We start from the raw sequence: 27,674 nt of genomic DNA on the forward strand, positions 1-27,674 counted from the left end.
TTAAAACTAAGCAGACAACAATACTACCAGTTGAGATGAGTAGTTCTTAATGGCCTTCACAACAAGGCAAGATTAACTGGCAGGGCAAACATTCACTTTTAAAATTATAGCCAAAATCATTAATGAATGCATTAAACTGCAGCACACTAATACATTGATACGATGGAGAGAGGATAGGAGACCCCTTGCAGATTCCATTACGTAACCTATTGTATCAGTAGCCATAAATGTTCAAGATCTGCATAATGGCCCCAATTCAGGTTGGCCCCATCTCCTGATTCAGCAGTTATGTCTGGGATAATAGCAAGAGGCAGAATGAGGAAACAAGTACACCAGATCACTTTGCACTATAGTAGTTCCTTCCCTCATTTGGCAGTTCTCTCTGCCACTATAAAAAGAACTGTCTTAATCTCTACCTTGGGGCATGCAGGCTTCTCCATTCACTTCCATGGAACAGGGCAGCTTTCTACACATTGCTATCTCTCTAATTACAATGGATGGAAAAGGTCTTATGGCCCAGAACCCTGACACTCAGAATGAGTTTGGGTAGTAGGGTTGTGCATTGCCACCACCAGTCAGGTGATGCTTTCAGTAGTTCATCACAGAGATAATCCTAAATTTATATTGACAGAATTGTGGGGTTTTGGTTAAATTAGTGTATGATGTGGCTGTGCATAAAGTTAGGACTGGAAACCAACTATTTAAAACAGAAGAACAGTTTGGGTGGATCAAACTAAGTCTCTCAAGGCTGCAGTAGCGAATTAAATGCCTCAGGAAGCTCACAGGAAAGGTTGTGATGGCAGTGGTCATTCATTATTGTTTGTCTTCAATCTATGGTAATCAGAAGCTCACAATAACAGAGAGCGTAAAAGAAAACATAGGATGCATTCATTTTAATTCTTGTGACAAAGACAGCGTTGAAATGGAGATGAACGTATTTTTGTGCAAGTAAATAGAATGAAAGCGCCTTAAAATTTGTTGTGGGTGGGAAAGGATTGCCTAATGCATGGTAGAATGTGAAGAGACCAATAAGCTTCATTCTTAGTGTAGCACTCCAACCCTGCCAGTCCCTTTAACTTCAATATACATTTTTACTTTAAACTAAGCCAAGTCAAGCTATTACAGGAGTGGATCTACAGTGAGACATTTTCTCTTCCACCTTGAGAAACCCTTATATTCTATATCATTACATTCTTATATTCTATAACCTTACATTTGCTTTAAATTTCCAAGCCAGGGGTCTTATTTCCCAGCCTGTATGTTTTCGACACCGTCTTGACTCTGTACTCATCTAACCATTGCAATCCTTCCCACACCAGATACCAAATACATTATAATCCATCAATGACTTAAGCATTTAGGTCCAAGAAATTAGCTAGAAGTGAAGTTCGCATATTTTCTGCTTATTAAACACATGACTGTTAAGTGCTATTTTTAATGCATTGCTGTCTATTCCAACATGTGGTTTCTATTTGAGCAAGCTGGAGGTTTTATGAAGGCAGGCAGTGTGTAATTACCTTTGTGTTGGTGAGTTGGTGTTGGTGAGTTTGCTCCCAAGCCAGGGCGGCATACTGTAACGAGAGACAGTTGCCATAAACAGACTGAGAAGGTACAGCATGGTGTGTGGCCTTTTTGCTGGGAATCAGATATCTCTGCTCTAGGTGACCCTCTACCCCCAGCCACAAGCGCTCAGAAAATCCTACCCTGACATGTGATCTTTAAATTCTTTTGTTCTGTAATTACACGGCAATTATTCATAATTGTCCTATGGTTTTTTCTGTCCATCATCCTTTGCATTTGAAAAATCACAGTTGCTCTTTTGGTTACACTAGCAATTGCTGATTAATGAAAAAAGTAGGGAAGAAGCATTTTCCATGTGATTTAATTTGAAAAGAATGGCAGAGCATCTGAATTTTCTTTTAAAGAAAAGAAAAGAAAAAAGGAACTGGAGCCGCAGGGTATGAATGGTCCCTATATGGCTGGAAGCTATTGTTCACTAATTATTTTATTTTCACTAATATTAAAAAGACAGCCCTGTGATGTCAGGCAAGGGAACACAAATCTTTAAACAACGGTCATAACTGGGTCTAGTTAATTATGTTTTCGCTTGCTTAAATAAGTTGAAGCACAAATATATAAAAATATCAACCATTCCAGGAGCAGGACCACAGCCCTCTGAGGGAATTCTTTTAAGCCATTAAAAATCATGTTGATATATTATTGAGACTCAAGGCTCACACAGATTCATTCAACTGCTCCCTTGATGAATGTATGGAGTATGTTCTCGTACACTGAAGAAGTTAATTCGAGAGCTACAGGAAGCTGGTTGTTGGTTCTCAAGAGTTTGAACCACAAGTCCCCGTGGGCTGATATGAAATTGCAGGTTGGCCCCTCTCTCCATTAAACTGGCTTCCTGTTTGACCCCACACCTTCATGCTGTGTGTATCTGGATTCTGTGGCCCAGTAGTGCAATATAGCAAGCTTAAAAATTCTGTTAACTGATCCTTCCTTGGAAGCTCTTTGTACATTCAATAGAAAGTAAAACCACATTATGCTGTTTGACCTGATGTCAGAACAAGAGGGGTAAGGCATGGAATTAGGAAGGATTCACATAACATTAAAAGTGACCTGAACTTCCCACCGTGAGAGATGCAAGTCTTGAAATAAAGACATGCCACTTGCCTCGCCGTTGGGTAGATGGGCAAGATCGTTTCATCAAAACATGGATAAAAAAAAATGTTCAAGTCAGTCATCCATTCCTAGTTTTCTTTTAACATCTTAAACTGTTTGCCCCCACATTCAAATAATCTATATTTCAATCTGCTTTCAGAGTCATGAGAATTGAGCCACAGACATTAAGTAGTTAATAATTTAGAATTTAGTTAATTTAAAAAACTACATAATTTTCAGTTATTAACTACTCAGTGTCTATGTCTAATGTCAAATTAATCAGCAGATTAATTTGCTAACCCACAGATTAAAAATTGGCTATTTAATTACAATTACTAACATCATAATGATATTGATGACAGTGGGGCAGAAGGAAGATCCGTATTTATTTTCCATTTTTATGCTTTTTTTTTTATCCAAAGGGCTCTCAAGACAGCTTGATATAGCAATCATAAGAACTCCCTGTGTGCCGTGATTTACTTAATTTTAATTAGAGCAATCCCCTGAGGAAACAGTGCGTAGTGTTGGCATCACAGTGTCAAATTATTGCTGAGCTTCTACTAATCGTTATGCAGTGCCTTAAGGTATCTTCCTGAATAGCATGCAGTTGGTTGATTTGGGCAGCCATGAGATCTAACTTTAACTGTAACAGCTGTGTTTATAGCGCTCTTGCTAAAGTTGATCAATAGGATAGGGCAGCACATAGACTTTCCAATTGAAAATGTTTTAGTGGAATAGAAGCTTGCAGTCAAAACATTGGCTGCTTGTTTCAAATCAATATGTAAAATGCTATTCAGCCTCTCCACCAACTTATTAGACCTCTCCAGATTTATTAGACCTGTTGTCCCCCCGTAGGGTGGCCAAATCAAATGAAACAATAACAATAAAAGACACATCTAGTACAATTCTCCTATCAGGCTCTACACTGGTAATGTACCCTTGGTTCCCTGACCCACAGTTCCCAGCCCAATTTCCCCCCCCCCCTTGGCTCCTCTTTCCTTCATTTACATATCTCATTCACCAGTGTTTGAGTGCCCCACTTCCTCGGTCGATAGAGCATGAGACTCTTAATCTCAGGGTTGTGTGTTCAAGCCCCACATTGGGCAAAAAAATCCTGCATTGCAGGGGGTTGGACTTATATGACCCTCATGGTACCTTCCAACTATGACTCTTTGATTCCTTTTGCCACTCTCCTTCAGAATTCCTATCCCTCCATAGCATACAGCCTTTCCTGATTTGCACACCTTTGTGTTTCTTCAGAGCTCACTCTTTCTTGTGTCCTTATTGACTTAGTGTCCTTTTGTCCCTTTTCTTCAGGACTTCTCCATCTTCTCTTTCTTCAGCTTGCTTAGCTCTTGGCCTCCTGTCCTTTCTTTCCTATGTGCTGAGACCTCTTCCAAGGATGTTTTCTTCCCCTCACCAATGGTGGAGTGCAAAATGCTTTGTTCCCTGAGCAACTGAGCATTTTGTGCCAGACCAGCTGTTGTGTTTTATTGAATATTAACTTAGTTGAGAGAAATGTCTATAAAGTATTTACTGTACTGAAACACCACCACCTAGGACTTAAGTGGTGCCTTGGAATCATCCAATCACTTCGCATGCTGTATCTCAAATATCTTTTTAAAAATTCAAACCTAGGATCAGCTAATGGGAAAAGTATGAATTAGGACACTGGTCAGCCATATTGTTGTGAACAACACACAATTCAAGGGAAACGGATACACACACAGAAGTCATACATTCAGAGACAGACTCCTTCCTGCTACACCTTTCATTCTACTGTGATAACTCCTGAAGCCACTGCAAAATTCTGAGAAGCAAGGAATGTCCAGGACAACGGGTGAGGAAAAGGCAAACACTCGCCACAAGATCCTGGGTAATTGTACCATGGTGCAGGTAGCAATTTGACTGGGCTCCTCTTTTACAGCTTATTTTTCCCAATAGTTAAGTTGTCCCCAACAACAGCTTCCAAGAATAGTGGTGATAGCGTCTTGGTTTATTCCCCCACTTTTTTATCTGCATTTTTAAAAATAAAAAATAGTAAAATTTTGAGTTGCCTTGACTTCTGCTTAGATAAATTTGAAAGCAATTGAATAGAATGAAATATGTCCGGTGATAAACCTTCACTGCCATAATTCTCAATGTTGACAGCTACTGAAAGGCTCTCACATAACTAAATCAATAAGGATTCTTTGTTGAGTTTGTCTATAAAGATGGCCTCTTCCTTTGGGAAAGAGTAGCTAGAAGCTGTTTTGAAATTAGCAATCATTTGGAACGATTCCAGGGTTTTCGGTGGTTTGCTCAAGGGAATCTCATTTGGTGGAATCTTCTTACACTTTATTAGTCACATCCACCAGTAGCTCTTCTTCCTGAGGCTACATTAAGAATAAATAAATAAACTTACAAAAGGTTCAAAGCATAATTAGACTTGGGCCTAGGGAAGTATGCCAGAGCACACAATATAAAATGAGGTTATAAAAGTATTTCCAGAATTGCCTACAGAGTCTCGGATACCAGGCAGCTTCTGAAATGAAACAGGCAGGAAAAATACGCGGAGTGCTCTCCTCCAAGAGCTGGTCCATATGGGAACCAAAAGCAGCATCCCTATAGTGAATTCTCACCTCCTTGCCACAAGGTTTATAAGCTCTAACCAAATAGAGAGCAGGCATCATGAAGTGGCTATCCTCAATAGCAACATGCAGCAGAGGCAGAGGATCTCCTCCATGATCATTACTTCAGGGAAGGAAAGTTCGTGCCATGGGAATGCCTTTGGGGGTGGAATTTTTAGGAGCAAATGAATGTGTAGGCTTAATTCTGGCTCTACAGCCTTCCTCTGAGTTTGTATTCCTCTCCTGATTTCTACATGGTTACTCCCGTCTGCTTTCTTCTGCACTACGTTGCATTCCATCGTCCCACATACCCTTGGCTGTCTTTATGTCGTTGATGCTGCTCCATGCAAGTTTCCTAGCCCAGGGTGACATCTTTTCAAGTTCAAAAGAGAAAGGTGAAGTAGATTACAAAAACAAGGTGAGTCTTGTGGCTACGCTGCAAGTACCCTAGAAACCATAGCAGACTCTCTCTGTGATTTTGAAGTAATCTCTATGTGGTTCTCAAAGGCCTTCAGTGGTCAGGTGCTATTTTCAGCAATTCATTCACACACTGACTACTGTACTTCTAGCACAAACCAGAATTGGTTACTTCGCTATCCTGTTTTGGCACGTGCACTTTTTAAGCACATAGTATCACATTTATTAGAGTGTGCACAAAAGCAGATTGTACAAATTCAGCATTTATTTTGCAAAACATATAAAATTATAAGTGCGAGTAAAGAAGCATGCGTAACCAACCACTGTGCCAATTTGGTAGTGAGGAATACACCTGAAATGAAATGTGACAAGAGTGCTGATTCTACACAGACACATACATACACAGAGAAAGAAAGGGAGTGGCAGGCCTTCAGTCAGCCATGCCACATGGGAAGGTGACCCCAGCTTCCCTGTCCCATATAGACTGAACGGACAACACATGCAGAACTTTGCAGAATTTTAAAGGCATCTGTTGCAAGGTGCCCTTTCTGTACCAGGGAGATTGCAGATAATTATTCTTATACCAAGGGTTCCCGTACATTCATAGAACAATAAGTTGGCAGTATAATCCTATTAACAAGTAAGCCCGATTGGGTTCATTGGGACTCATTCTCATGTTAAGCGTGTCTAGGATTGCAGCCGAAATTATGTTCCGTAAGTCTTATTTAACTTCCTACAGTTAAATCTGCTAGAGTATCTGCTTGTGGGGAAAGTAATGAGTGAAGACCATATGTTGAGACTGGAAATTAAATTTCTAATAATTCTGCTGCCTGAAATAAGACAAGTCCTCCCCGAACACTTCTTGAGCAAGTCCCAGAACTACAGAGGTTGATAGGAGTAAGAAAATTGCTTGTCAGTGCAATATACGGCTCCAGACTTTCCACCAACACAATATTTTATTTTTCTGATTAAAGGCACAATCCAGTTAAAGACAGTTGGGAACTGTCTGATTAAAGACCGTTGGGATTGCTAATGCTTCAATGGGAGCATGTTTATCTGATTCCGCATCTTGCTAAAAAAAAAAAACAGACAGACACAGAAGCTTAGTGGTTAAGTGGGAGACTTACATATAAAAGGCTTGACACTGCTGTGGATATGTTTGTGCTGTTTGAGGCCTGAAGAAGTGGCAAAAGTTTTACCACACTCTGGACAAGCATGCGCACGAGCCCCAACGTGCTGCGAACGAATGTGTCTCTGGAGGTTGCTGGGGTCCGTGAAAACCTGCTAGGAAATGAGTACTGATTAAACACGAAACTTTGATGCAGACAAGGAAAAACAACAACACCAGCAATTGCATAAGACTCTAGTCAAACCAGGAGGCATTGCATATGAAATAGGCAAAAGTTGGCTTTTTTCAATAGTTTATGCGAGTTCAGTTATGTAAGTGAATTAAAAGAAGAGGTGACTTTTAAGGCCTGTCTACAGTACACATTTAAAACAGCGGCAAGCACACTTAAGGGCCCTGGCTCCCATACAAGAAACCCTGGAAACTAAATTCTGTGATGAAGCTAGGGGCTTCTAGCCACTAACCATCAAAAGTACAACTCTCAGGGGGTTTTGGAGGATGCCATAATGGTTAAACCAGTTTCAAAGTGGTTTGAAAATGTGCAGAAGTACTAAAACATCTATGCAGTTTCATTTATTTTGCATGTTTAGCTTCACTGAGAGTATACAGTATTTAAGAGAAAATACATTTTAGAATTTATAAACTGTATAGTAACAATAGCAGCCATTTCCAGCATAATAAAATGTAAAGACAGCAATAGACAGATGTAAATATTAGGTTGGATCCTGCAAAGGATACTTAGAGTAGATCCACTGAAATGTGACTTAGTTAGACATGACTTTCAATAGGTCTAGCCTAAGCATGGCTAAATCTGAATCTAACCTTTTGCTACTTTTGTTGTTATCATCATTACCATTCCAATACAGTTTGCAGCTATTCGCTTCTTTCTTAAACCCCTAATTCTGTCTGTTTATGATATTCCTAAACCAGGTCCCTACAACTAAGACTCATGGTTTACTAAGAACTGCAATGTCCTGACTGTCAAAGCTTATCCTTGCCCTGTTTTGTTAAGTAGAGAAAATGGAGGATGGGTTGCAAATGGGCAGTAATTTTTGTCTATTGGACTATAGCTCCCTAGGGGATGAGCCAAACACATATTGCTGCATGTTGCTGGGATCCTAAATGGATAGGTCCCAGAAATTATCTCTATCGCCTTCATAATCTCAAGTGTTTGCTTAGCCTTCATAGAAACAAAACTCAGCAAGCATTTTCTGCAACACTATTCAAATATATTTCAGAACAATGTCATCAATAAGACCTATTGATAGTTACTAAATTTACTAAACGCTTCTGCTACACCCACGCATCCACCCCCCATGTTTTATTTGTGGCACTTAAACCATAGGCACAAACAATTTTTTTTATGCTGTATTTTACACAAATAGATTTGTGCTCCAAGCAGTTCACACATGACACAGCATCTCATAAACAGAGTTATTTGTCTTCTACAATGTCATATATGCAGATTCTCACATATAATCTGCTCCTAAAAGGCGTATATTGGACGGTATTATTTCCCTTTTGTTATATTGCTCAAGCAGTGAGAGTAAGCAGCTGACACAACACAATGGCTTAATTGCCACAAAACTCTATACAACCCTAAATCCTAGTTTCAGTAGTCACACAAGTAGTTTTGGCATTCAATCAGTTGCATTTCCCTATTGGTATATTGAGAGATAAGAATTAATAGTCCATCTGACTGAAAACCATCAATGGATTTCAGACCCCTTGCTTAGGCGGGTGTGCTCTCTACAACATCAAAGTGACCCCATACATGCAAAATACAGTGGTGCCCCGCAAGACGAATGCCTCGCAAGACAAAAAACCCGCTAGACGAAAGGGTTTTCCGTTTTTTGAGGCGCTTCGCAAGACGAATTTCCCTATGGGCTTGCTTCGCAAGAAGAAAGCCCATAGGGAAATCTCCGGGGACCTCTTTTAAATGCTGGCGGTGGGGAGCAAAGCCTTTCCCCCCCCCTCCAGCCTTCAGAAGAGGTCCAGGAAGGCCGGCGGGGGCCGAAAGGCTTTGCTCCCCACCGCCAGCATTTTAAAAGCGGTCCGGGATAGCAGGGAAGCGCTTCCCGCTATCCCGGACGGCTTTTGAAGGCAGGCGGCGGGGGGGAGCAAAGACTTTTGCCCCCCACCGGCCTTCAGAAGAGGTCCTGGACCTCTTCTGAAGGCTGGCGGGGGGCGAAAGTCTTTGCTCCCCCCCCCGTCTGCCTTCCCGGGGGCTTTAAAATTGCCCCGGGACAGCGGAGAAGTCCGCTGTCCGGGGCGATCTTAAAATGCTGGTGGGCGGCAGCGCTGCCGCCCGCCAGCATTTTAAAAAACCCCGGGACAGCGGAGAAGTCCTCTGCTGTCCCGGGGTTTTTTAAAATGCTGGGGGTGGGAAGAAAAGCCCTTGTCCCCCCCCCCCCCCGGCCTTCAGAAGAGGTCGGGGGACAGACTGTCCCCGGACCTGGACTGAAGGCGGTTTCCTTAGGAACGCATTGATTGATTTTCAATGCATTCCTATGGGAAACCGTGCTTCGCAAGACGAAAAACTCGCAAGACGAAAAAACTTGCGGAACGAATTAATTTCGTCTTGCGAGGCACCACTGTATGTACCAAGCTCTGAGTTAGATGTCACTATCAGCAGCTTCATGTGATGCCCTGAAACATTTCAGGCTGCAGATGGATGAATCAAGTTTGAACGCTCTCCCACATTAACAAAAAACACATACAAAACAAGCACACACAAAAATGTCAGGGAGAAGGTTCTGACCTAGCCTTCTTGTGGGCATCTTGCCTTACATATGCAGGGAATCATTTGTACACGAGAGAAGCTTTCAAATCTGATCCCCTACCTGTTGCCTGAAGTGGTTCAGTCCAGTGGAAACGTTGTATGAGGGTATCATGTGCTTCAGTGCTGAAGCCAAACCTAAGATGCTCAAAATGTGACTCTACATATCATAAGCAACGGTGCATATACAAAATTCCAGGCACCCTACAATTTCACTGTACCTTGGCACAGTTTTCGCATTCATAATGCTTCCCACTGTCATGGGACATCTGGTGGCGTATCAAGTTGGATTTCCAGTTAAAGGCTTTGGGGCACTGGTCACACTTGTACTCCCGCTCTTCGGTGTGAGACAGCATGTGCTTTTCTAAGCTGCAAAGATACAAGAAGAAGAGGCTCGGTGAGATGGTGACTCAAGGTTTTTGGAACTGCATAGATCTTTTTCCTGTTCCAAGAAGTGAAGAGACAGGAGCCTATTTCAGGAAGAGGAACTTATTTCAGTTCAGGGAATCAAAGTAGTCATAGAATAAGAATCTCCACTCCTACGATGAATATCACCCATAGGATTGCACAAGGTTAGTCGCAGTAGATTTATTGAAATCAATAAACTTTGAGGTTACAATGTTTTTTGCTTAGGAGAAGGACACATGTGATGGGATAATGAGCTGCTTGTGCGTAAAAGCTTGATCCCGCTGGGGTTTGGCCGGTCATCCAAACCCAGGCACTAACGGAGCCCCCAAAAGCATGACTCCGTCAGTCGCTGGTAGAATCTGACAGTGGGCGTCTACGGAATTTACGCCAACATAAAAGCTGTTTGACGGACATGCGCTTTCGTGACTCTCTGCGTGACAGTTTCCGGCGAAGGGAGGGAATTCCTAAAGGGGGTCTAGTTACCTCTTCACTATTCTCACTAGAAGCGTCTGAGAGCCTCCCCTCCGCTGTAACTCCTGCACTCCCCCTGCTGGTTCCTGCTTCTGCTGCAGAGTCTCTCCTACTCTGCTGGAGCCTGTCCAGCACCTCTAACTCCGATGGCAGTTCCCTGACATCCACCTCCCCCCCAGGCCCCCCTTCACCCCCTCCCGCCTCCTCTCCCACTGGCGGTGAGGGCGGAAAGCCCCTGAAAGAGCAATCCTCGTCATCAGAGGATTCAAACACTTCTAGCCACGGCGTCCCGTCTCTCTCCCCGTCTTCTTCTTCGTCGGAGGCAGCTTCCTCACCCACCCCTGACTCTGGGAACCCTTCAAACTCTCCCTCCTCATCGGTGGTCCCAAAGTGTTCCCTTCTAAATCGTGCCACGGGTTGCGGTTTTCTTGGGAAACGCTGATGAAATGTTTCTATTAAGATCTCGTCATTCACTACCTCTGCTGGCACCCAAGTGTTTTCCGACTCTACTTCCCCCTCCCATTCTACCAGATATTCCACCTGATTCCCCTTCCACCTGGAATCAATGATTCCTGCCACGTTCATGTCGCGCGCTCTCTCTTCTATCACGAGCGTTTGGGTGGCCTCTCTCTCACGCTCCCCCCACTCACGTCCCTCTCGGTACGGCGACAGTAATGACCTGTGAAATACTGGGTGTAATTTCATGTGACTGGGCAGTCTGAGTTTGAATGCTACTGGGTTGACCTGCTGTATGACCTCAAAGGGTCCCAATTTCTTGGGTCTCAATTTCTTACTCCCACCCTTGAACGGTAGTCCTTGGGTGGACAACCACACTCGGTCTCCCACCCTTATGATTTCACCTTCCCTCCTATTTCTGTCTGCTTGCTTCTTATATTCTTCCTTGGCTCTCTCTAAGTTAAGTTGAAGCTGACGGTGGATCGCTTCCATCTCTTCAAAAAAATGTTCCGCTGCCGGCACGCTCCACCTCTCCCCCCCCTCTCCTGGGAATGCCCGGGGATGGCACCCATAGTTTGCCAGGAAAGGACTCATCCCTGTGGACACATTCTCCGCGTTGTTGTAGGCAAATTCGGCCAGCGGTAGCTTATCTACCCAATCATTTTCTCTGTCCTTTACATAACACCTCAGGTATTGTTGCAAAATGCCGTTTGCCCTTTCCGCTTGCCCATTAGTTTCTGGGTGTCGGGCAGTGGAGAAATTGAGTTCTACTTGCAGTAAGCTCATAAGTTTCCTCCAGAACCTGGAAGTAAATTGTTTGCCTCTGTCACTGACCACCCTCAAGGGGGCGCCATGCAACCTGAAAATATGCTCTACAAACAACTTGGCGGTCTCCTCCGCTGTAACCGCATGTGAACAGGCTATAAAATGACACATTTTGGTTAATAGATCTACCACCACCATGACAGCTGTTTTGCCTTTGGATTTTGGCAGGTCCGTCATAAAATCTATGGATACTGCCTCCCAAGGCCTTTCTGGCGTGGGTAAGGGTTGTAATAGCCCCGCTGGCGCCACCCTCTCTCCTTTTGCTCGCTGACACCTGTCGCAACCCCTAACATATTCCCGCACGTCCTCCCTCACCTTGGGCCACCAAAACTCCCTGGTAACCAACCACATGGTTTTGTGCTGTCCAAAATGTCCCGCTGTGGGGCTGTCATGCAACTGCTTGAGTACTCTGCCCCTCAGTTCCCCATCTGGTATGTACAGTGCCCCTTTGTAATACAACGCCCCGTTCTTTTCTTCAAATCCCCCTGTGTTCTCTTCTGTCCTCCTGAGTTCTCTGAGTTTCTCTTGGGCGTATTCATCGTTCTCCGTACCTTCCATCAGTTCCCTTTGCCCCACCAATGCCGCCCCACACACCCAGCGGTCTTCGGAGATTACATGCCTTGCCTCAGGCGCTCCCTCCCCCTCTAAGTACTCAGGTTTCCTGGAAAGGGCATCCGCTCTCACGTTCTCTGAACCTGGCACGTAACGAATCTCAAAGTGGAATTTGGAGAACTCCTGGGCCCATCGCACTTGTCTCTGGTTCAGGACACGGGCTGTTCTCCAATATTCCAGATTTTTGTGGTCAGTTCGGACTTGAACCTTGTGTTGCGCCCCAATCAGCAAGTGCCGCCATTTCCGGAATGCTTCATGAATGGCGAGCAGTTCTCTGTCGTACACTGTGTAGTTCCTCTCGGATTTGTTCAATTTCCGCGAAAAGAATGCACACGGTCTCCATTCCGACGTATCCTTTCCCGGCTGGAGAAGCACGGCCCCCACTGCTCGGTCTGACGCGTCAGTCTCCACTCTCATTGGTTGTTGTAGATCCACGTGCAGAAGCTGTTCTTCCGACGCAAACGCCTGCTTTAGGCGTTCGAACGCCCGCTGCGCTTCTTCCGTCCAAACAAATTTCTTTTTGCTACTAAGACAATCTGTGATGGGCGCGGTCAAATGGGCAAAGTTTTTGATGAACTTCCTATAGAAGTTTCCGAACCCCAGGAACCTTTGCACGTCCTTCTTGGTCTTTGGTGTTTTCCATTCCAGTACCGCTTGAACCTTGCTGGGATCCATGGCCAATCCCTTGTCAGACAACCGGTACCCCAGGAATTCCACCTCCCTAGTATGAAACTGACACTTCTCCAGTTTCACCCACAGCCGGTTTTCTCGCAGTTTGCTCAGTACCTCTCTTACATCTCGCACATGCTGCTCCTCATTCTCTGAGTACACCAGGACGTCATCTAAGAACGCTACGCAGTTCTTGTAGAGCAATGGCCCCAGGACGTGATTCATGAATGATTGAAAACAGGCGGAGCCTCCTTGTAATCCGAAAGGCATAACGAGGTACTCAAACGCCCCCAAGGGGGTGAACATAGTGGTCTTCCACTCATCCCCCTTCCTCACACGTATCAAGTTATATGCCCCCCTAAGGTCCAGCTTGGTAAAAATCTTCCCTTTTCTCACCTGTGTCAGAATGTCATCAATTCTAGGCATAGGAAAAGTCACTGGTTCTGACACTGCATTCAGGGACCTGAAATCACACACAAGTCTGGGCTTGCCCGTGTTTTTTTTGTCCACAAAGAACACTGGACTGCCCCCCACCGCTCGTGACTCTCTGATGAAACCTCTCTTGAGATTCTTGTCAATGAACTCCCTTAACTCCTGCATCTCACTGTCTGACATTGCATACAGCTTCCCCACTGGCAATTGTGCTCCTGGGAGTAAGGTAATTTGACAGTCAAAGGGTCTGTGCGGGGGCAATTTATCCGCTTCCTTTTCGCTGAATACGTCAATCAAGTCAGCGTATTGTGGTGGCACCTTCCCCTTGTCCATCACTTCCACCCCTGCTAGAGTGGCCCTGCTGCCTGCCTGGGCCTCTCCCTCCTTGCAGTGTTCTAGGCAATGTGCTGATCCAAAGGAAACCACGCGCTGATGCCAGCCTACTAGCGGATCATGTAGTGCCAGCCAGCTCATTCCCAAGATAATAGGGGCTCCTCCCAGGGTGGCTACGTTAAACGCTATCAGTTCTGTGTGCCGTGCCACCCTCATTATCATTGGTACAGTCTGTTGGCTCACTTCTCCTCCCAACAGCTCCCTCCCATCAATCGTGGTAACCTGCAAAGGCTTACTTAATGGGATAGTCTGTATCTGGTGCTCAGCTGCAAACTCCTTACTCATGAAATTACATGAGCTACCTGAGTCCAATAGCGCTCTTATCTTTAGTGGGTGTCCGTTTGCCAGTTCCAGCAACACCTCTATCACAAGTGCTGGTCTTGGGGGTTCCGGCGTGGGCACGTTCACTACTCCCTGGCCTGGCTGCTGTGCCCCGATGTTGGCAACCAGGCGTTGGCTTTTACTTGCTCCTTCATTTCATCCTCCTCCTTCCCCCCAACAGTTCCTGCCATCCCTTGCCATTCCTTCCTTTGCGGACAGACTCTGGCAAAGTGACCTGGCTGTTGGCAGAGATAGCATCTCTTGCCGCTCTTTCCCTCCTTCTTCCGCCCTTCACTGGTGTTTGAAACTGTGCGCGCGCGCGCTGCTCCAAGTTCCATCGGCTCTGCTGGCGGGAAAGGCTGCTCCGGAATCTCTGGAATGCGGAAGTCCTTCCAACGTTCCCCCTTTCCTTCCCGCTTTTCCAAAGCTCTAGCCTCCTGGCGTGCTCCTATGGACAGCGCTGATTTAGTCAGCTGGTCCATAGACTCCGCCCTAGGCGCCCGGGAAAGTTCATCTTTCACTGCCGGAGAGAGACCTTCTTCAAATAGCATTTGAATAGGTTCACTAGCAAGGTTCCACCCCAGTCTATGAATCAGCATGGTGAACTCAGTCCAGTACTCACGTACAGATCGGCTCCCCTGTTTACAAGCCATCAACTCCCTGCGCACCATCCCCTGCTCAATCTCGCTGGAAAACATCAAGTCCATGGCGCGAAAAAACTTCATTGTGTCCTTTAAGATTTCATTATTGGCTGCCATCAGGGGGCGAACCCAGTCCCTCGCCCCTCCCTCTAGATGGCCAATCACGTACGCCACTCTAGAGTTCTCATCGGGGAAGTCATCAAACAGTAGATTGAGAGCATATTGCATCTCTGTTCTAAAGGCTTGATAGTTCCTGGGATTCCCCCCAAATTTCTGCACCAATCCAGGCACCCTTCTGGCAAGTGGGGTGGTTTTCCCCTTATCTGCATCTTGAGCCCTCCTCTCCTCCAGCCTCGCCGTTTGCAGTGCGAGCTGGACCTCCAACGCCCTGTACCTTTCTTCCAGGCTTGGATCTGCTCCAGCTCCAGCTGCCCCGGTTCCTGCTGGTTCACTCATGATGCCCTCTGCTTGCACAAACAGCTTTCGGAGACTGTCAGATTGCTGTGATGGGATAATGAGCTGCTTGTGCGTAAAAGCTTGATCCCGCTGGGGTTTGGCCGGTCATCCAAACCCAGGCACTAACGGAGCCCCCAAAAGCATGACTCCGTCAGTCGCTGGTAGAATCTGACAGTGGGCGTCTACGGAATTTACGCCAACATAAAAGCTGTTTGACGGACATGCGCTTTCGTGACTCTCTGCGTGACAGTTTCCGGCGAAGGGAGGGAATTCCTAAAGGGGGTCTAGTTACCTCTTCACTATTCTCACTAGAAGCGTCTGAGAGCCTCCCCTCCGCTGTAACTCCTGCACTCCCCCTGCTGGTTCCTGCTTCTGCTGCAGAGTCTCTCCTACTCTGCTGGAGCCTGTCCAGCACCTCTAACTCCGATGGCAGTTCCCTGACAACACATAAGAGGGAGTGTGATAGAGATGATGGTTATCAATGGCTACTAGTCATGGCGATTATGTATTACTTCCCAGATCAGAGGCGATATGCCTCTGAGTACCAGCTGCTAGGCAACATAAGCGTATCATGTGTTGTGAGTTTCCCATAGGCATCTGGTGGGCTACTGTGAGAACAGATTGGCAGACTAGACGGGGCTTCTTGGTCTGATCCAGTAGGACTCTTCTTACTCTAAATAGAATGTACACTTTTTGTAGTTGTTAAGAAGTGCGGCTGCTAATTTGGACTATTCACGAGACTGGTTCAACCTATTTAGTGAAAAATTTAATCCGTATTGACTATCCCATATTACAAATGCTTCAGTGAATCAAACCTTAGAAGCAGTTCTTGGAGGAGTAAGAACCTCTTAATGTGTGTGCAGCACACTCAGCCAATACATTGCTACGTCTTTCCTCAACATATGACATGGCCCTTAGCAGATGATACACTAGAAAGAGAGGCTCTCGCTGCCTACTGATCCAGTGGAATATGGTTTTTGCAGCGATATCTTATTTGACTCAACCAAAACATGAGAGTTTAATGTCTTTTGGGCAACAGGTGAAGGCCAGGCCTTTACATGTTTAAATTATATTTTACAATATAATTTTTATTATATTGTAGCTTTTTAGATTTTTCACCTGACTTGATACGAACATATTTTGCCACTCTGTCTGGTTTCCTTGTAATTTGTAATTGGACTGATTATGTTTTTAATATGTGCTAGCTGCTTTAAGAGTCTTTGGATTGAAAAGCAAGATTAGAAACATTCCAGATAAATAAATAAGTAATATTATTCTGCATCTGCTGTAGAATCCAATCTGTCACTGTTATATGTAGCTATGAGTCATGCTTCTCGTCTTATTTAATGTTACTGTTTTCTTTCATAATATTTCACATGTAATTTACTATTACTTCCACCATTAATCCACAACATAGATTTAAAATGGTGTTTGGCTGCCCCCCCCCCATTAATTACACATACACCAGCTTGCATATATATCAACAATTCCAATTGCCACCTGAACATTTTTTTGAAATAGAATATTTTCTCTATATTCCTTTTCCTTGAACTGTTTCTGTCATGTATAGGACTTTAAATAATTTAAATGTTTTTCAGCCAGGCTGACGGTTCTCATTTTTCACCCTCTCCCTCTCAGTGGCAGAGCAATTTATGATTTGTCTTTTGCTGATATTTTTTTCTGGCCTTTGTTCTGAGCCTTTAATACCCTTAAAGGCCTTCCCCAAAGAAGAGTTTTCTAAGCACGAGGAATGCAGAGTTGTCATCCATCTGTTCCTAAAGTACAGACATCTTCCCTCAAGGATGCATTTTTGCTGCAGTGATATTGTAGTTTCCCAACAGTGGATGTGCTCACTTATCCAAGAGAACCCTGGCCCGAAAATGGTTTCTGTTTGTGCACTGACTTTCAAAACCAGACACTGCCTTCATAATTGTTGTTGTTGTTTAGTCGTTTAGTCGTGTCCGACTCTTCGTGACCCCATGGACCAGAGCACGCCAGGCACTTCTGTCTTCCACTGCCTCCCGCAGTTTGGTCAGACTCATGTTTGTAGCTTCGAAGACACTATCCAACCATCTCGTCCTCTGTCGTCCCCTTCTCCTTGTGCCCTCTATCTTTCCCAGCATCAGGGTCTTTTCCAGGGAGTCTTCTCTTCTCATGAGGTGTCCAAAATATTGGAGCCTCAGCTTCACGATCTGTCCTTCCAGTGAGCACTCAGGGCTGATTTCCTTCAGAATGGAGAGGTTTGATCTTCTTGCAGTCCATGGGACTCTCAAGAGTCTCCTCCAGCACCATAATTCAAAAGCATCAATTCTTCGGCGATCAGCCTTCTTTATGGTCCAACTCTCACTTCCATACATCACTACTGGGAAAACCATAGCTTTTACTATACGGACCTTTGTTGGCAAGGTGATGTCTTTACTTTTTAAGATGCTGTCTAGGTTGGTCATTGCTTTCCTCCCAAGAAGCAGGTGTCTCTTAATTTCGTGGCAGCTGTCACCATCTGCAGTGATCATGGAGCCCAAGAAAGTAAAATCTCTCACTGCCTCCATTTCTTCTCCTTCTATTTGCCAGGAGTTGATGGGACCAATGGCCATGATCCTCATTTTTTTGATGTTGAACTTCAGACCATATTTTGCGCTCTCCTCTTTCACCCTCAATAAAAGGTTCTTTAATTCCTCCTCACTTTCTGCCAGCAAGGTTGTGTCATCTGCATATCTGAGGTTGTTGATATTTCTTCCAGCAATCTTAATTCCGGCTAGGGATTAATCCAGCCCAGCCTTTCGCATGATGAATTCTGCATATAAGTTAAATAACCAGGGAGACAATATACAGCCTTGTCGTACACCTTTCCCAATTTTGAACCCCTTCATGGATCACTGCCTTGCCATGGCGAAGGGGCTTGAATAACTCAGAGAAGCTATGAACTATGCCAAGCAGGGCACCCAAGATGAACAGGTCATAGTGGAGAGTTTTGACCAAACGTGATCCACCTGGAGGAGGAACCGGCAAGCCACTCCAGTATCCCTGCCAAGAAAACTCCATGGACAAAGACAACAGGCCTTCATAATTAGCTGGAACTTAAAATAATTTAGATGAAAACAGTAGCTATAAATCTTAAAACAACAATTTTTACATATTTATTCCTTGTCCTTTAGCAAATACTCAAAGTGCATCTCTGACCTCTTCCATCACCACCAACACTAGAAGTGTAGATCTTGCCGACTTTGTAGCTTTTGACCTCTCTAGGCATTGCATACTCACTGAGCACAGCAGGGACATGTCCTCCTATATGAGTCCATCCGTCCCCGTCCCCCCACTTGAGACCATGAGATCAGTTCCCTTCCATTTTTTGTGTGAAATCTGTATTAGACATGACCAGGAACCCCAAGATTCTAGAACTCTATTTCTAAAAACATCAAGACAAATTCCGCACTGCTGTCTTTTGGCAAACATGGTTAATTTGTTTGTTTGTTATGAATCAAGACCTGATGACTGATTTGCACACTATCCTCTACTGTGTTGTAATTCCTCACTTTCTGCTATTGGCTTATTGTTAGTTTTTGTTTGAATTACTTTATGTTTTCTTATTGGCAATTTTATTAGCTATTTTTAAGTTGCAAACCGCTATGGAATTCTCTAATGATCATCAGTTATTAAATATTTTAAAATAAAAATAGAAATAAAATAAATAAATTTTGAAATAAAATAAAGATTGATTTGGGTCTTTCGTAACCGTCCAGGGGTCCTTTACCTTTTACCATATATATTATATATATATATATTATATGGTGTCTATGTATGTTTTGTTTCTCTTAAAATATGCCTGTTCCTACCTTTGCACATCAGAGAACACTTGGTCACATTCTTTGCACTCTTGAATGTCATGCATATCATGGAGGTCATTCTCCTTGTCAAGCTTTGGCTGAAATTCCTCATCCACCATCGAAAACGCTGAGTGAGGTGTGCTGCATGGGAATTTCTGATGGTCCACGAGATCTGCTTTGGACTCAAACAGCTGGTCACAGTCTTCACACCGATACTGACGCTCCTCTGTAAAGCAAATCAGTCATTACTCTCAGTGGCCTTCGACCAATGCGAGAGAATAAATTTTCTAAGTGCTGATAATTAGGGAACTTTCTGTATAAGTTATTTGACAATCTGCCATAAGAAATTGCTGACCATGAATGTCTGGAGCCATAGGATCGTGTAAATAGTCTTCAGTCTTCATGAACAGAAGGAGCTCTTCTCCAGCTTCAATGTCTTTCACCACTCTGTAATATATCTGACAGAGAGAATGGCAAGTGAGTGACAAGAAGCACACAAGAGGGGATTTTCTACATATATGTTGCAGCATGTTGTAAAAGGAATGGCCACAATTCAGTGGTAGAGCACATTTTTGCATGCAGAAGGTCTCATTTAGTTCCCTGCACTTTCAGGTAGAAAAAGGATCTTGGGTATCTACCTACCAACCAGCTTTGCTGGGAAAATCCTCCGCCTGAGACCTTGGATTGCTGTTGCTAATTAGGAGTGGACAGCACTGGCCCAGAAGCACAAATAGTGTTACTCAGTAGCAGTCCTGAAGCCAAAATAATCTGGCAGAAGATTCATCCCAATAGCTATTATTCCTATGCAAAGAAAGCTGTATTTCCATCAAGAAATATGCTCAAGAGCAAGCTGTGTGACAAGCAAAGTATTATTAATGCTTGCTGACAATTCACAAATCTTCCTATAACATGGGCTGTACAGGTAATTCATTGAATAAAAATTCTTACTGAAGTGCCAGCGGAGAAGACAGGTATATTCAAACGCAGTCTTTAAAAAAAATAAAAATAAAGACACACCACACACAAGGATCAAATTTTCTCCTAGTTACACCAGCAGGGGGTGAGTAATAATTCCATTGGGCAAATAGGTAGGAAGTCAATAATAGAATGACAATCCAGTCTGTATTATAAGCATTGGGATACACCAAATTAATCATAAAGAACAACTGCAATGCCTTGGGTAAGCACATAGCCAGATATCACTCAAAGTTTACTATGCAACCTGATCCACAGGGATGTGCAGAAATGTTCTGCACAGCTTTACTTGGTTAAGCTTGTATTTCCAGGTTAGTCCTGGTAGATATACCTAGGATCACAGTCTTAGCTTCCTGTGTGAAAAGGAAAACTCCACCTAAACAGCCCCATTAAACATCAAAGCATCATTTGCACGTTTGAATTTGCAGCCTGTAGTGAAGAAGGAAGGAAACCTAACCTGATGGTTATGCTCTGAAAAGGAATAGGAAGGACAGCCAAATCAGAGCTAATTCCAGCAGTGGGGCAGGTGGGACACTGGCTGAGAGCCCAGGCGCTCAGAGGGGAACCTCACTGGTCCCAGCCCTGCTGGCTGCCCTTTAGGGGTAGGAGAACCTTATTTGTGATCCCCAAAGGCCTATAAAAGATGACTTTAGGAAGAAATGCTCACTGTCTTATTGTTTCACTCAGAACCTGCATTATGGAAAACAGTTTTCATGGGACTCTGATAAAAGATAAGTGTTCAAATAAGATATTTGAACTAATGCTAAAAGCACTGGCTACCTCTGTTCATTTATCAAACTCAAAGCTTCTCCTTTACTTTTTAAAAATAATTTTGTGACAGCTCTTAATACTAGGAGGATACAACAATGGGGAAGGGGGTTCAAAAGAAACAACTATTTTGAATGCTTGTCGGCCTAGAGGAAGTTCTCAGAGACTGTAGGGAAAAGGCAGAAGTTTCAGTGACCCACACCAACGGCAAAAATCCACATTGCTCAAAACTATTGACTGTATCTGAAGAAGTGTGCATGCACACGAAAGCTCATACCAAGAACTGACTTAGTTGGTCTTTAAGGTGCTACTGGAAGGAATTTTTTTGTTTTGACTATGGCAGACCAACACGGCTACCTATCTGTGACTGTATGTGCACGCAGTTCTTATTCAGCTCCAGTAGGTGGCTCTAAAACCCAATTGTTTCTTTTCTCAGAAAAAGCCTGACCACAACTATGTGCTTGGGGGGGGGGGGTGTCTACAAATACCTTAATGAAGAGTATTGCATTACTCCAGGTTTATTTGCTTCTTTCCTGTCCCCATTGTTAAAAATGCAGTATTGTTGTTTTTCTTTTTAATACTAGCAGTAGTTCAACTACCTGAAGAAGCCAAGTCATATATTGCCGAGTGGTGTTGGGATAAACAGAAGGAATTTGTATGTTACATGACATTTCCAGAGAACAAGCTAAGGCCACATTGTGGCTGCCTCTCCAAAGGCAAAAGCTCTAAGAAAAAAAGCATTAATCATACAATGTGCAGGTTGCTGACTGTTAGCTACGCACCTTCCCCATAAAAGTAGAGATTTGGGGCTTCTGGAGTTTCCACTCCCACTTCTGTCAACTCCCTTTTCCTCCTTTAGTTCTCCAAAGTGAAAGCTATCTTAGCCAAACCATCTTTTAGGTTTATAATCTACATTCCCCCCCCCCCGCCCCCGTCGCCCCTTTCCACACAAACAAAAGACAAATGCTTCCAAGTAGCATGTTTCATTCTGGAAATCTATTTCCCCTAAGAACACAATGGCATTCTCTCCACAATCTGAATTACCTCTTTTGTTGGCAGCTCTCAAAGGTTTAAGTTATTAGCTTCCTTTCCAACAGCATGCTGACATTTGAATGGTGACATATTAGAACTTCACAGCAAGGTCTCGCAAAGAAAAACGCTGCCTTAACACGTACACCAAAAAGCCTTCCTCCCCTCCCCCATTTTGTTTTTAAAGGAAAGGAAACACTATGATATTGCAGATTTTTTTTAAGGTCTGATCTGTTCGGCACAAACCTGCACAAATTAAAAAGGAAAGATAACAAGCCAGCTTTGTCTTTCGCTGTTTCTCATGAATTTTGGCTCATCTTAAAATTTGTCTAAAAACTAATGGGATATGAAACATAGGCTCTCAGCACAACAAGGCAATGTGTTTCTAGTCAAAAGAGAGCAAAAAGATATTCGAGACTTTAAAAGCTGGGAGGGGTCAGCAAGAAAGGCTAATCACTGCACCACCCACAACACAGCAAAGACTATTTTGATTCCTGACTGCAGCCATTTGAAATAGCTGGGGTTATGATCAAGCGCCAGAAGTAAATTTGTCTGAGTTCAGTCTAGTGGTGGTCAAAATACACAACAGGCTTAGTGTGGATAGAAGTAACAGGTCAGTGAAAAACCATGGCTGCCATGGTCTCAAAAGGTCATGGAGGAACATGTTAATTGGTCCCTAGCTGACTTGGGTTGGGGACTGGAGACTAACTTGACTGATTCACCAATTTACATATTGCATTGTAAAGGAAGCCTAAAGGGGCCATTCTCAGAATCAGTAAACTTACATGGAGGAGTGTGTATGCACTGACATTAAGATTAATGCTGAAACCTTTTGCATACTTAGCCAAGTTCCACTGAGATTTACCTCTGAGTAAACAGGAACAGGATTGGGCTACATGACACTGATCCAGCTAATTGCTCAGGAAAATTTATGTCTGAAGTGGGGCATGTTTCAGTCCTCTTCCCAAGACACTAACCCACCTCACCCCTTCAGAGTACAGTGGCCAAATGATAAAAGGGAGGGGTGGGGGCTTGGGCTGCTCTTGTGTTCTTAACAGCAGTTTGACTGGCTAGAAATCAGCAGCTGAAGCTTTCCTTGCAGGGAGATGTCTGGTGATCAAAATGCTGTTAAAGGCACAGCTACAGGGGCATCTTTAAAGGTTTAAAACCCCTGCATGCATGTTGCAAGAAGTCCCTTCTGAATAATCAGTTTCACTGAAATTATTGGGACTTAAATACGAGTCACTATACTTAGGACCAGAGTATAGTGAATTAACACAGAGTAACTAAAATAATTTAAGAAATAATGGGTTGCTTTTCCCTTTCAGAGACTCATAGAAGCTCAATTCACCATTCAAACATGCATGGAAAAATTAAGAAACTTGACCTTTTACCACCTTCTAACAAATTTAAATGTGCAGAAAATGCATGGTAAAATGGGTTAAAGGGTAATTAATCTGTTACTAGGTCTGTATTTACAAATAAAACACAGTTTAATGAAATTAATGTTATAGAGAGCCCACCCAATAATGTTTGCTATGTTTAAGGGATCTTCTGCCCCCTCTAAAGGTATAAAGGACCCCTGGACAGTTAAGCCCAGTCAAAGGCAACTATGGGGTGCAGCGCTCATCTCACTTCAGGCCAAGGGAGCCAGTGTTTGTCCACAGACAGCTTTCCAGGTCATGTGGCCAGCATGACTAAACTGCTTCTGGCGCATGGAGGACCTTGACGGGTGCCAGAGCACATGGGAACACTTTACCTTCCTGCCGCAGTGGTACCTATTTATGTACTTGCCCTGGTGTTCTTTTGAACTGCTAGGTTGGCAGAAGCTGGGACAGAGCAACTGGAGCTCACCCATCTGACACAGTCGAATAGCTCACCTTCTGATCGGCTCTACACCTGTACCCTACCCAGCACAGAAGAAGATGAGCTTTGGAGTAAGCGATGGGCAAATCAATAGGATCCCTATACCCAACAGGGACACAGTTTGTGAAATAAACACTGTTATGGTACACCTCCTTCACTCATTTCCCTCCTGGATTGTGTGCATATTTGATTGGGTCAGAAAAACAAATATGCAAAAGTCTTTATTGCTTTCTCTGCCTCTACTCCCTCCCTTCCCTCCACCTTTCTGAATCACCAAATGTGTTAATGTTTCTCATGCAATTCAGCTGGGAAATCCATGAAGCAGTTCCTTAGTTTTTGTAGTTAATATGCAAAAGTCATTTTCATAATGTATCTGATAGAGTGAGAGACAGCGAAAGAATGTGACAATCACACTAGTGATTTGGAGTACACATTTGGGACTTTTGAAAAGGTGACTGAACATGAATGGCAAAACAGAAGCACAGTTAAATGAGCTCAAACTCATTCTCAGCTTTAACTTGTTATTTATTGGGCCTTATGAAAGCAAGAGTAAAGTAGAGCAAGTCCTGCTGGAGCAAGGGCAAGCCTTCTGCATGCTTCCCCATACAGCTCTGATAATGCACCGCAAGCCTACTCTGCAGCCCGTGCTCACATAATTTTCTCATGAGCAGATACTGCCAATTGTGACAAATGATGCTGTGAGTTGGTGATGTGGACTTTGATTCACTGGGGGCCAGGTTGGGACAACCAAATTCATTTGATCCACGGCTGAAACAGATTTAAGTAAGGCCAGCTTTTAAGTCCTGCAAATAAATCTGATGTCAACATCGCATGCACTGAATATTTGCTTTAAGCAACACTTGCTTTTCCATTTATTAAGATAAATGTATTTAAATCTGACTTTTCTCCAGATCTAATGGCCTTGGTGCATTTGAAAGGGAATAGTAAGTTATGGGCTGATGAGCCCAAGACACGACTGAACTGCTGACTTACAGAGTGTTGGAAGAATGACGGCAAGATGTACAGGTTGTATGCAATAGATGGTCTTCCTTTTGTCCTTCCTTTGGCTTTTAATTTAAGTACCAAAGGTTAAGAAGTGGAGTTTATAGTTGTCAGAAAACAACCAGACTCCTGAAAGGTATTGTGTTGAGTAGCAAGAAATATCTGTCTGCCAATTAACCTCTGATGGACCATTCGCACATGCAGGTCATCACTTGCACAATCAATGACCAGAGATTCAGCTGTGAATTAGCCCTTAGTGACAATGCTGTTGCTCTGGTTTTTATGTCCTGCCATCTACACATAATTGCCTGGGGTGGCAAAGGTAGCTTGCTGCTCTCCTCATGCAGCAAGCTTTGAACCATTTGGGCCCATTCAGAGCCAGCCTTGCCACACAGCTGGGTAAGGAAACCTGGCAGCACGAGGGGGAAACAGATGAAGGCGGGCATTGGTGTCTGAATGGTGCAGCGAGACTTTTAAAAGTTGGTCAGAGTGGTGGGGGGTGATGCCATCTGAACTCCATTTCAAACAATGAAATGGCTCTGACTGGTTCCTGTGAAGTTGTGCAGGCGTCTTGTTCACAGGTTGTAAACTGAGAAGGGGTTCTTCTTCTTTTAAGGGACAGGACTCCTCTTTGGGTTGCTGTCAAGCAAGTCACTGTCTGCAATTTTGAAACTAATGCTATTGTCCTTTGCTATCATGTAACTGGCTGAGACCAAAGAGCAGATTTTAAGAAGCACAATGTATCAGCTGCTTAACACACATACACACATATATGGAGATTTTCAAACAAATTGCACATGAAAACAACATAGGACCCTTGATTTCTAAATTAGGGGAGAGCAGCAGAATATGCATTGCAAGGGTGGAATGGGGCAGCTAATTAACATACAGTACTCTAATTCCATGCAAATGACATCCTTTCAGTTGCACTTGTGTGTTACATTTTGCTTTACAGGAGACACTAAAAAGCTAAAACACTTCCACCATTTTTTACTTTAAAACTGTGATTGTATGCATTTTTGTAATAAAAGTGAAAGTAAAGGTAAAGGTACCCCTGCCCGTACGGGCCAGTCTTGACAGACTCTGGGGTTGTGCGCCCATCTCACTCAAGAGGCCAGGGGCCAGCGCTGTCCAGAGACACTTCCGGGTCACGTGGCCAGCGTGACATCGCTGCTCTGGCGAGCCAGAGCCGCACACGGAAACGCCGTTTACCTTCCCGCTGGTAAGCGGTCCCTATTTATCTACTTGCACCCGGAGGTGCTTTCGAACTGCTAGGTTGGCAGGCGCTGGGACCGAGCAGCGGGAGCGCACCCCGCCGCAGGGATTCAAACCGCCGACCTTTTGATCGGCAAGTCCTAGGTGCTGAGGCTTTAACCCACAGCGCCACCTGCGTCCCGTGCAAATAAAAGTGAAAACGTGTCACCTAATCACAAGACTTCAAGCACATAACGTTAATAGCTGTCCTATGTATTCGACCCAAGGTCCATTCAGTTCAGGATTCTGCTTCCAAGGAGGGCTTTGGAAAACTTGCAAGTGTGACCTCTGTGCAATAAATAGGCTTCCCTAAGTGCCTGGAACAGAGCAAGGCTATTGCCTTCATGCCACACGTTTGAGCTTCCCAGAGGCATTTGGCAGCCTTCTGATAATCAGCAGCATGCTGCCTCTGAACATGGAAGTTTCATTTAGCTATCCTGGCTGATAGCTATTGACAGTCCTACTATTTCTTGACAAACAAAACAAAAACACATATCTGACCTCAAAATGTTTGTGCCAAATTGTATGCTAGTGGAATTGGGGGGGGGGGGGAGAGAGAGAGAGAGAGAGAGAGATTGCTAGTCATTTTAATATGGTTGCAATAGGCACGCCTAATGTCACATATGTCTCACTCTTCTTTTTATATAAAAACACACAGAATTACCCTCTTGTGGAAAGCAGGGATTTTTTTTTTCTGGACCTGATATAATGGTAAGAGTCTTTTAAAAAAAATCAAAAAAGCAATGGAAGGACATCAAGTAAAGGAGCCAAAATGGGTCACAAAACTCTTTGAAAATAAAAGTTTAAAAATTACTTTCACCTTGTATCCATTTTACACAAGCTCTCCATTGTCTCAAAGCTAAACCCAAGTGTATTTATTCCATAGCGCTTTGCCTTTGAAGTAGCATTTCTCAATATGTGTGTAATATGATTTACTACTTAATGGTAGCCCTGAACTTTCAGTTGTATAGTGGCTCTTAATAACAGTGACCATTACTTCTGTAAGATGACCACGGACATTTCAGAGACCTACGAGGTGCTGGAATGGAGCTTTCTATGTCACAAACAGGCCTTTGCCTCATTCAGACCATTACACAATAACTCACATTATCTGGTTAAGAAGCCCCTAGATATTAACTTTCAAAGGGGAAGGTGCTGGAGCTAAAACCTGCCTTAAACACATACATTCTGAACAAGAAACTCAGTCCTCTCATCCCAGAAATGTGGGCCTTGGCTCTAACTGCTCAATGATGAAGGAAAGGCACTCTGTATATGTACAGAGATGTGCACTGCCTCCTATGTAGCCTGAGCCTTTGCATGTTCACTCAGAAGTAAGTCCCATGGCGTTCAATGGAGCCTATTTCTAACTGTGCATGGGTCGGCAGGCTTCACATTTTTCCTTCTCATATTCCAGGATGGAAGATTTCATCATCTATGTCCTGTTAAGGGAGCACTAGTTCAAATGAAACTCCAAGAGACTGCTGCACATAGCATGCGATCATTATGAATACCTATCATTTTAAGATGGCTTTCAGATTGCAAAATACATTATAATCCTTACTGTTTTCATCTTCGCAAATGTTATGGTAATGATTATTCCAATTTTTACAACTAGAGAAGTGAGAGCCAAGCATAAGAATGAATTCTGCTGATAAAGGAGTGTGCAGTTTA

The 27,674-nt window shown here is 43.7% G+C and overlaps 1 protein-coding gene and 1 long non-coding RNA gene across 52 annotated transcripts in view; one reads left to right on the forward strand and one right to left on the reverse strand.

The window, feature by feature from the left end:
• The window catches only part of LOC310845117, a 127,501-nt gene that overhangs the window by 71,540 nt on the left and 28,287 nt on the right, over nucleotides 1-27,674 (forward strand). The window lies entirely within an intron of this gene.
• Nucleotides 1-27,674, reverse strand: part of MECOM (MDS1 and EVI1 complex locus) — a 470,676-nt gene that overhangs the window by 41,770 nt on the left and 401,232 nt on the right. For 22 of the 50 annotated variants that reach the window (XM_083739180.1, XM_083739215.1, XM_083739214.1 and 19 more), the window contains 4 exons: nucleotides 19,465-19,567; nucleotides 19,119-19,335; nucleotides 9,823-9,970; nucleotides 6,824-6,977 (listed from right to left, as the gene is read on the reverse strand). In XM_083739180.1, the coding sequence (XP_083595306.1) occupies nucleotides 6,824-6,977; nucleotides 9,823-9,970; nucleotides 19,119-19,335; nucleotides 19,465-19,567 (622 nt within the window). Of the gene's footprint in view, nucleotides 1-1,517; nucleotides 1,572-6,823; nucleotides 6,981-9,822; nucleotides 9,971-19,118; nucleotides 19,336-19,464; nucleotides 19,568-27,674 lie in introns of all 50 variants that reach the window. The other 28 variants (XM_083739177.1, XM_083739213.1, XM_083739179.1 and 25 more) reach the window with 3 other exon arrangements.

The sequence above is a fragment of the Podarcis gaigeae genome (genome assembly GCF_964106915.1).
Source record: "Podarcis gaigeae genome assembly, chromosome: 5".
NCBI lineage: Eukaryota > Metazoa > Chordata > Lepidosauria > Squamata > Lacertidae > Podarcis > Podarcis gaigeae.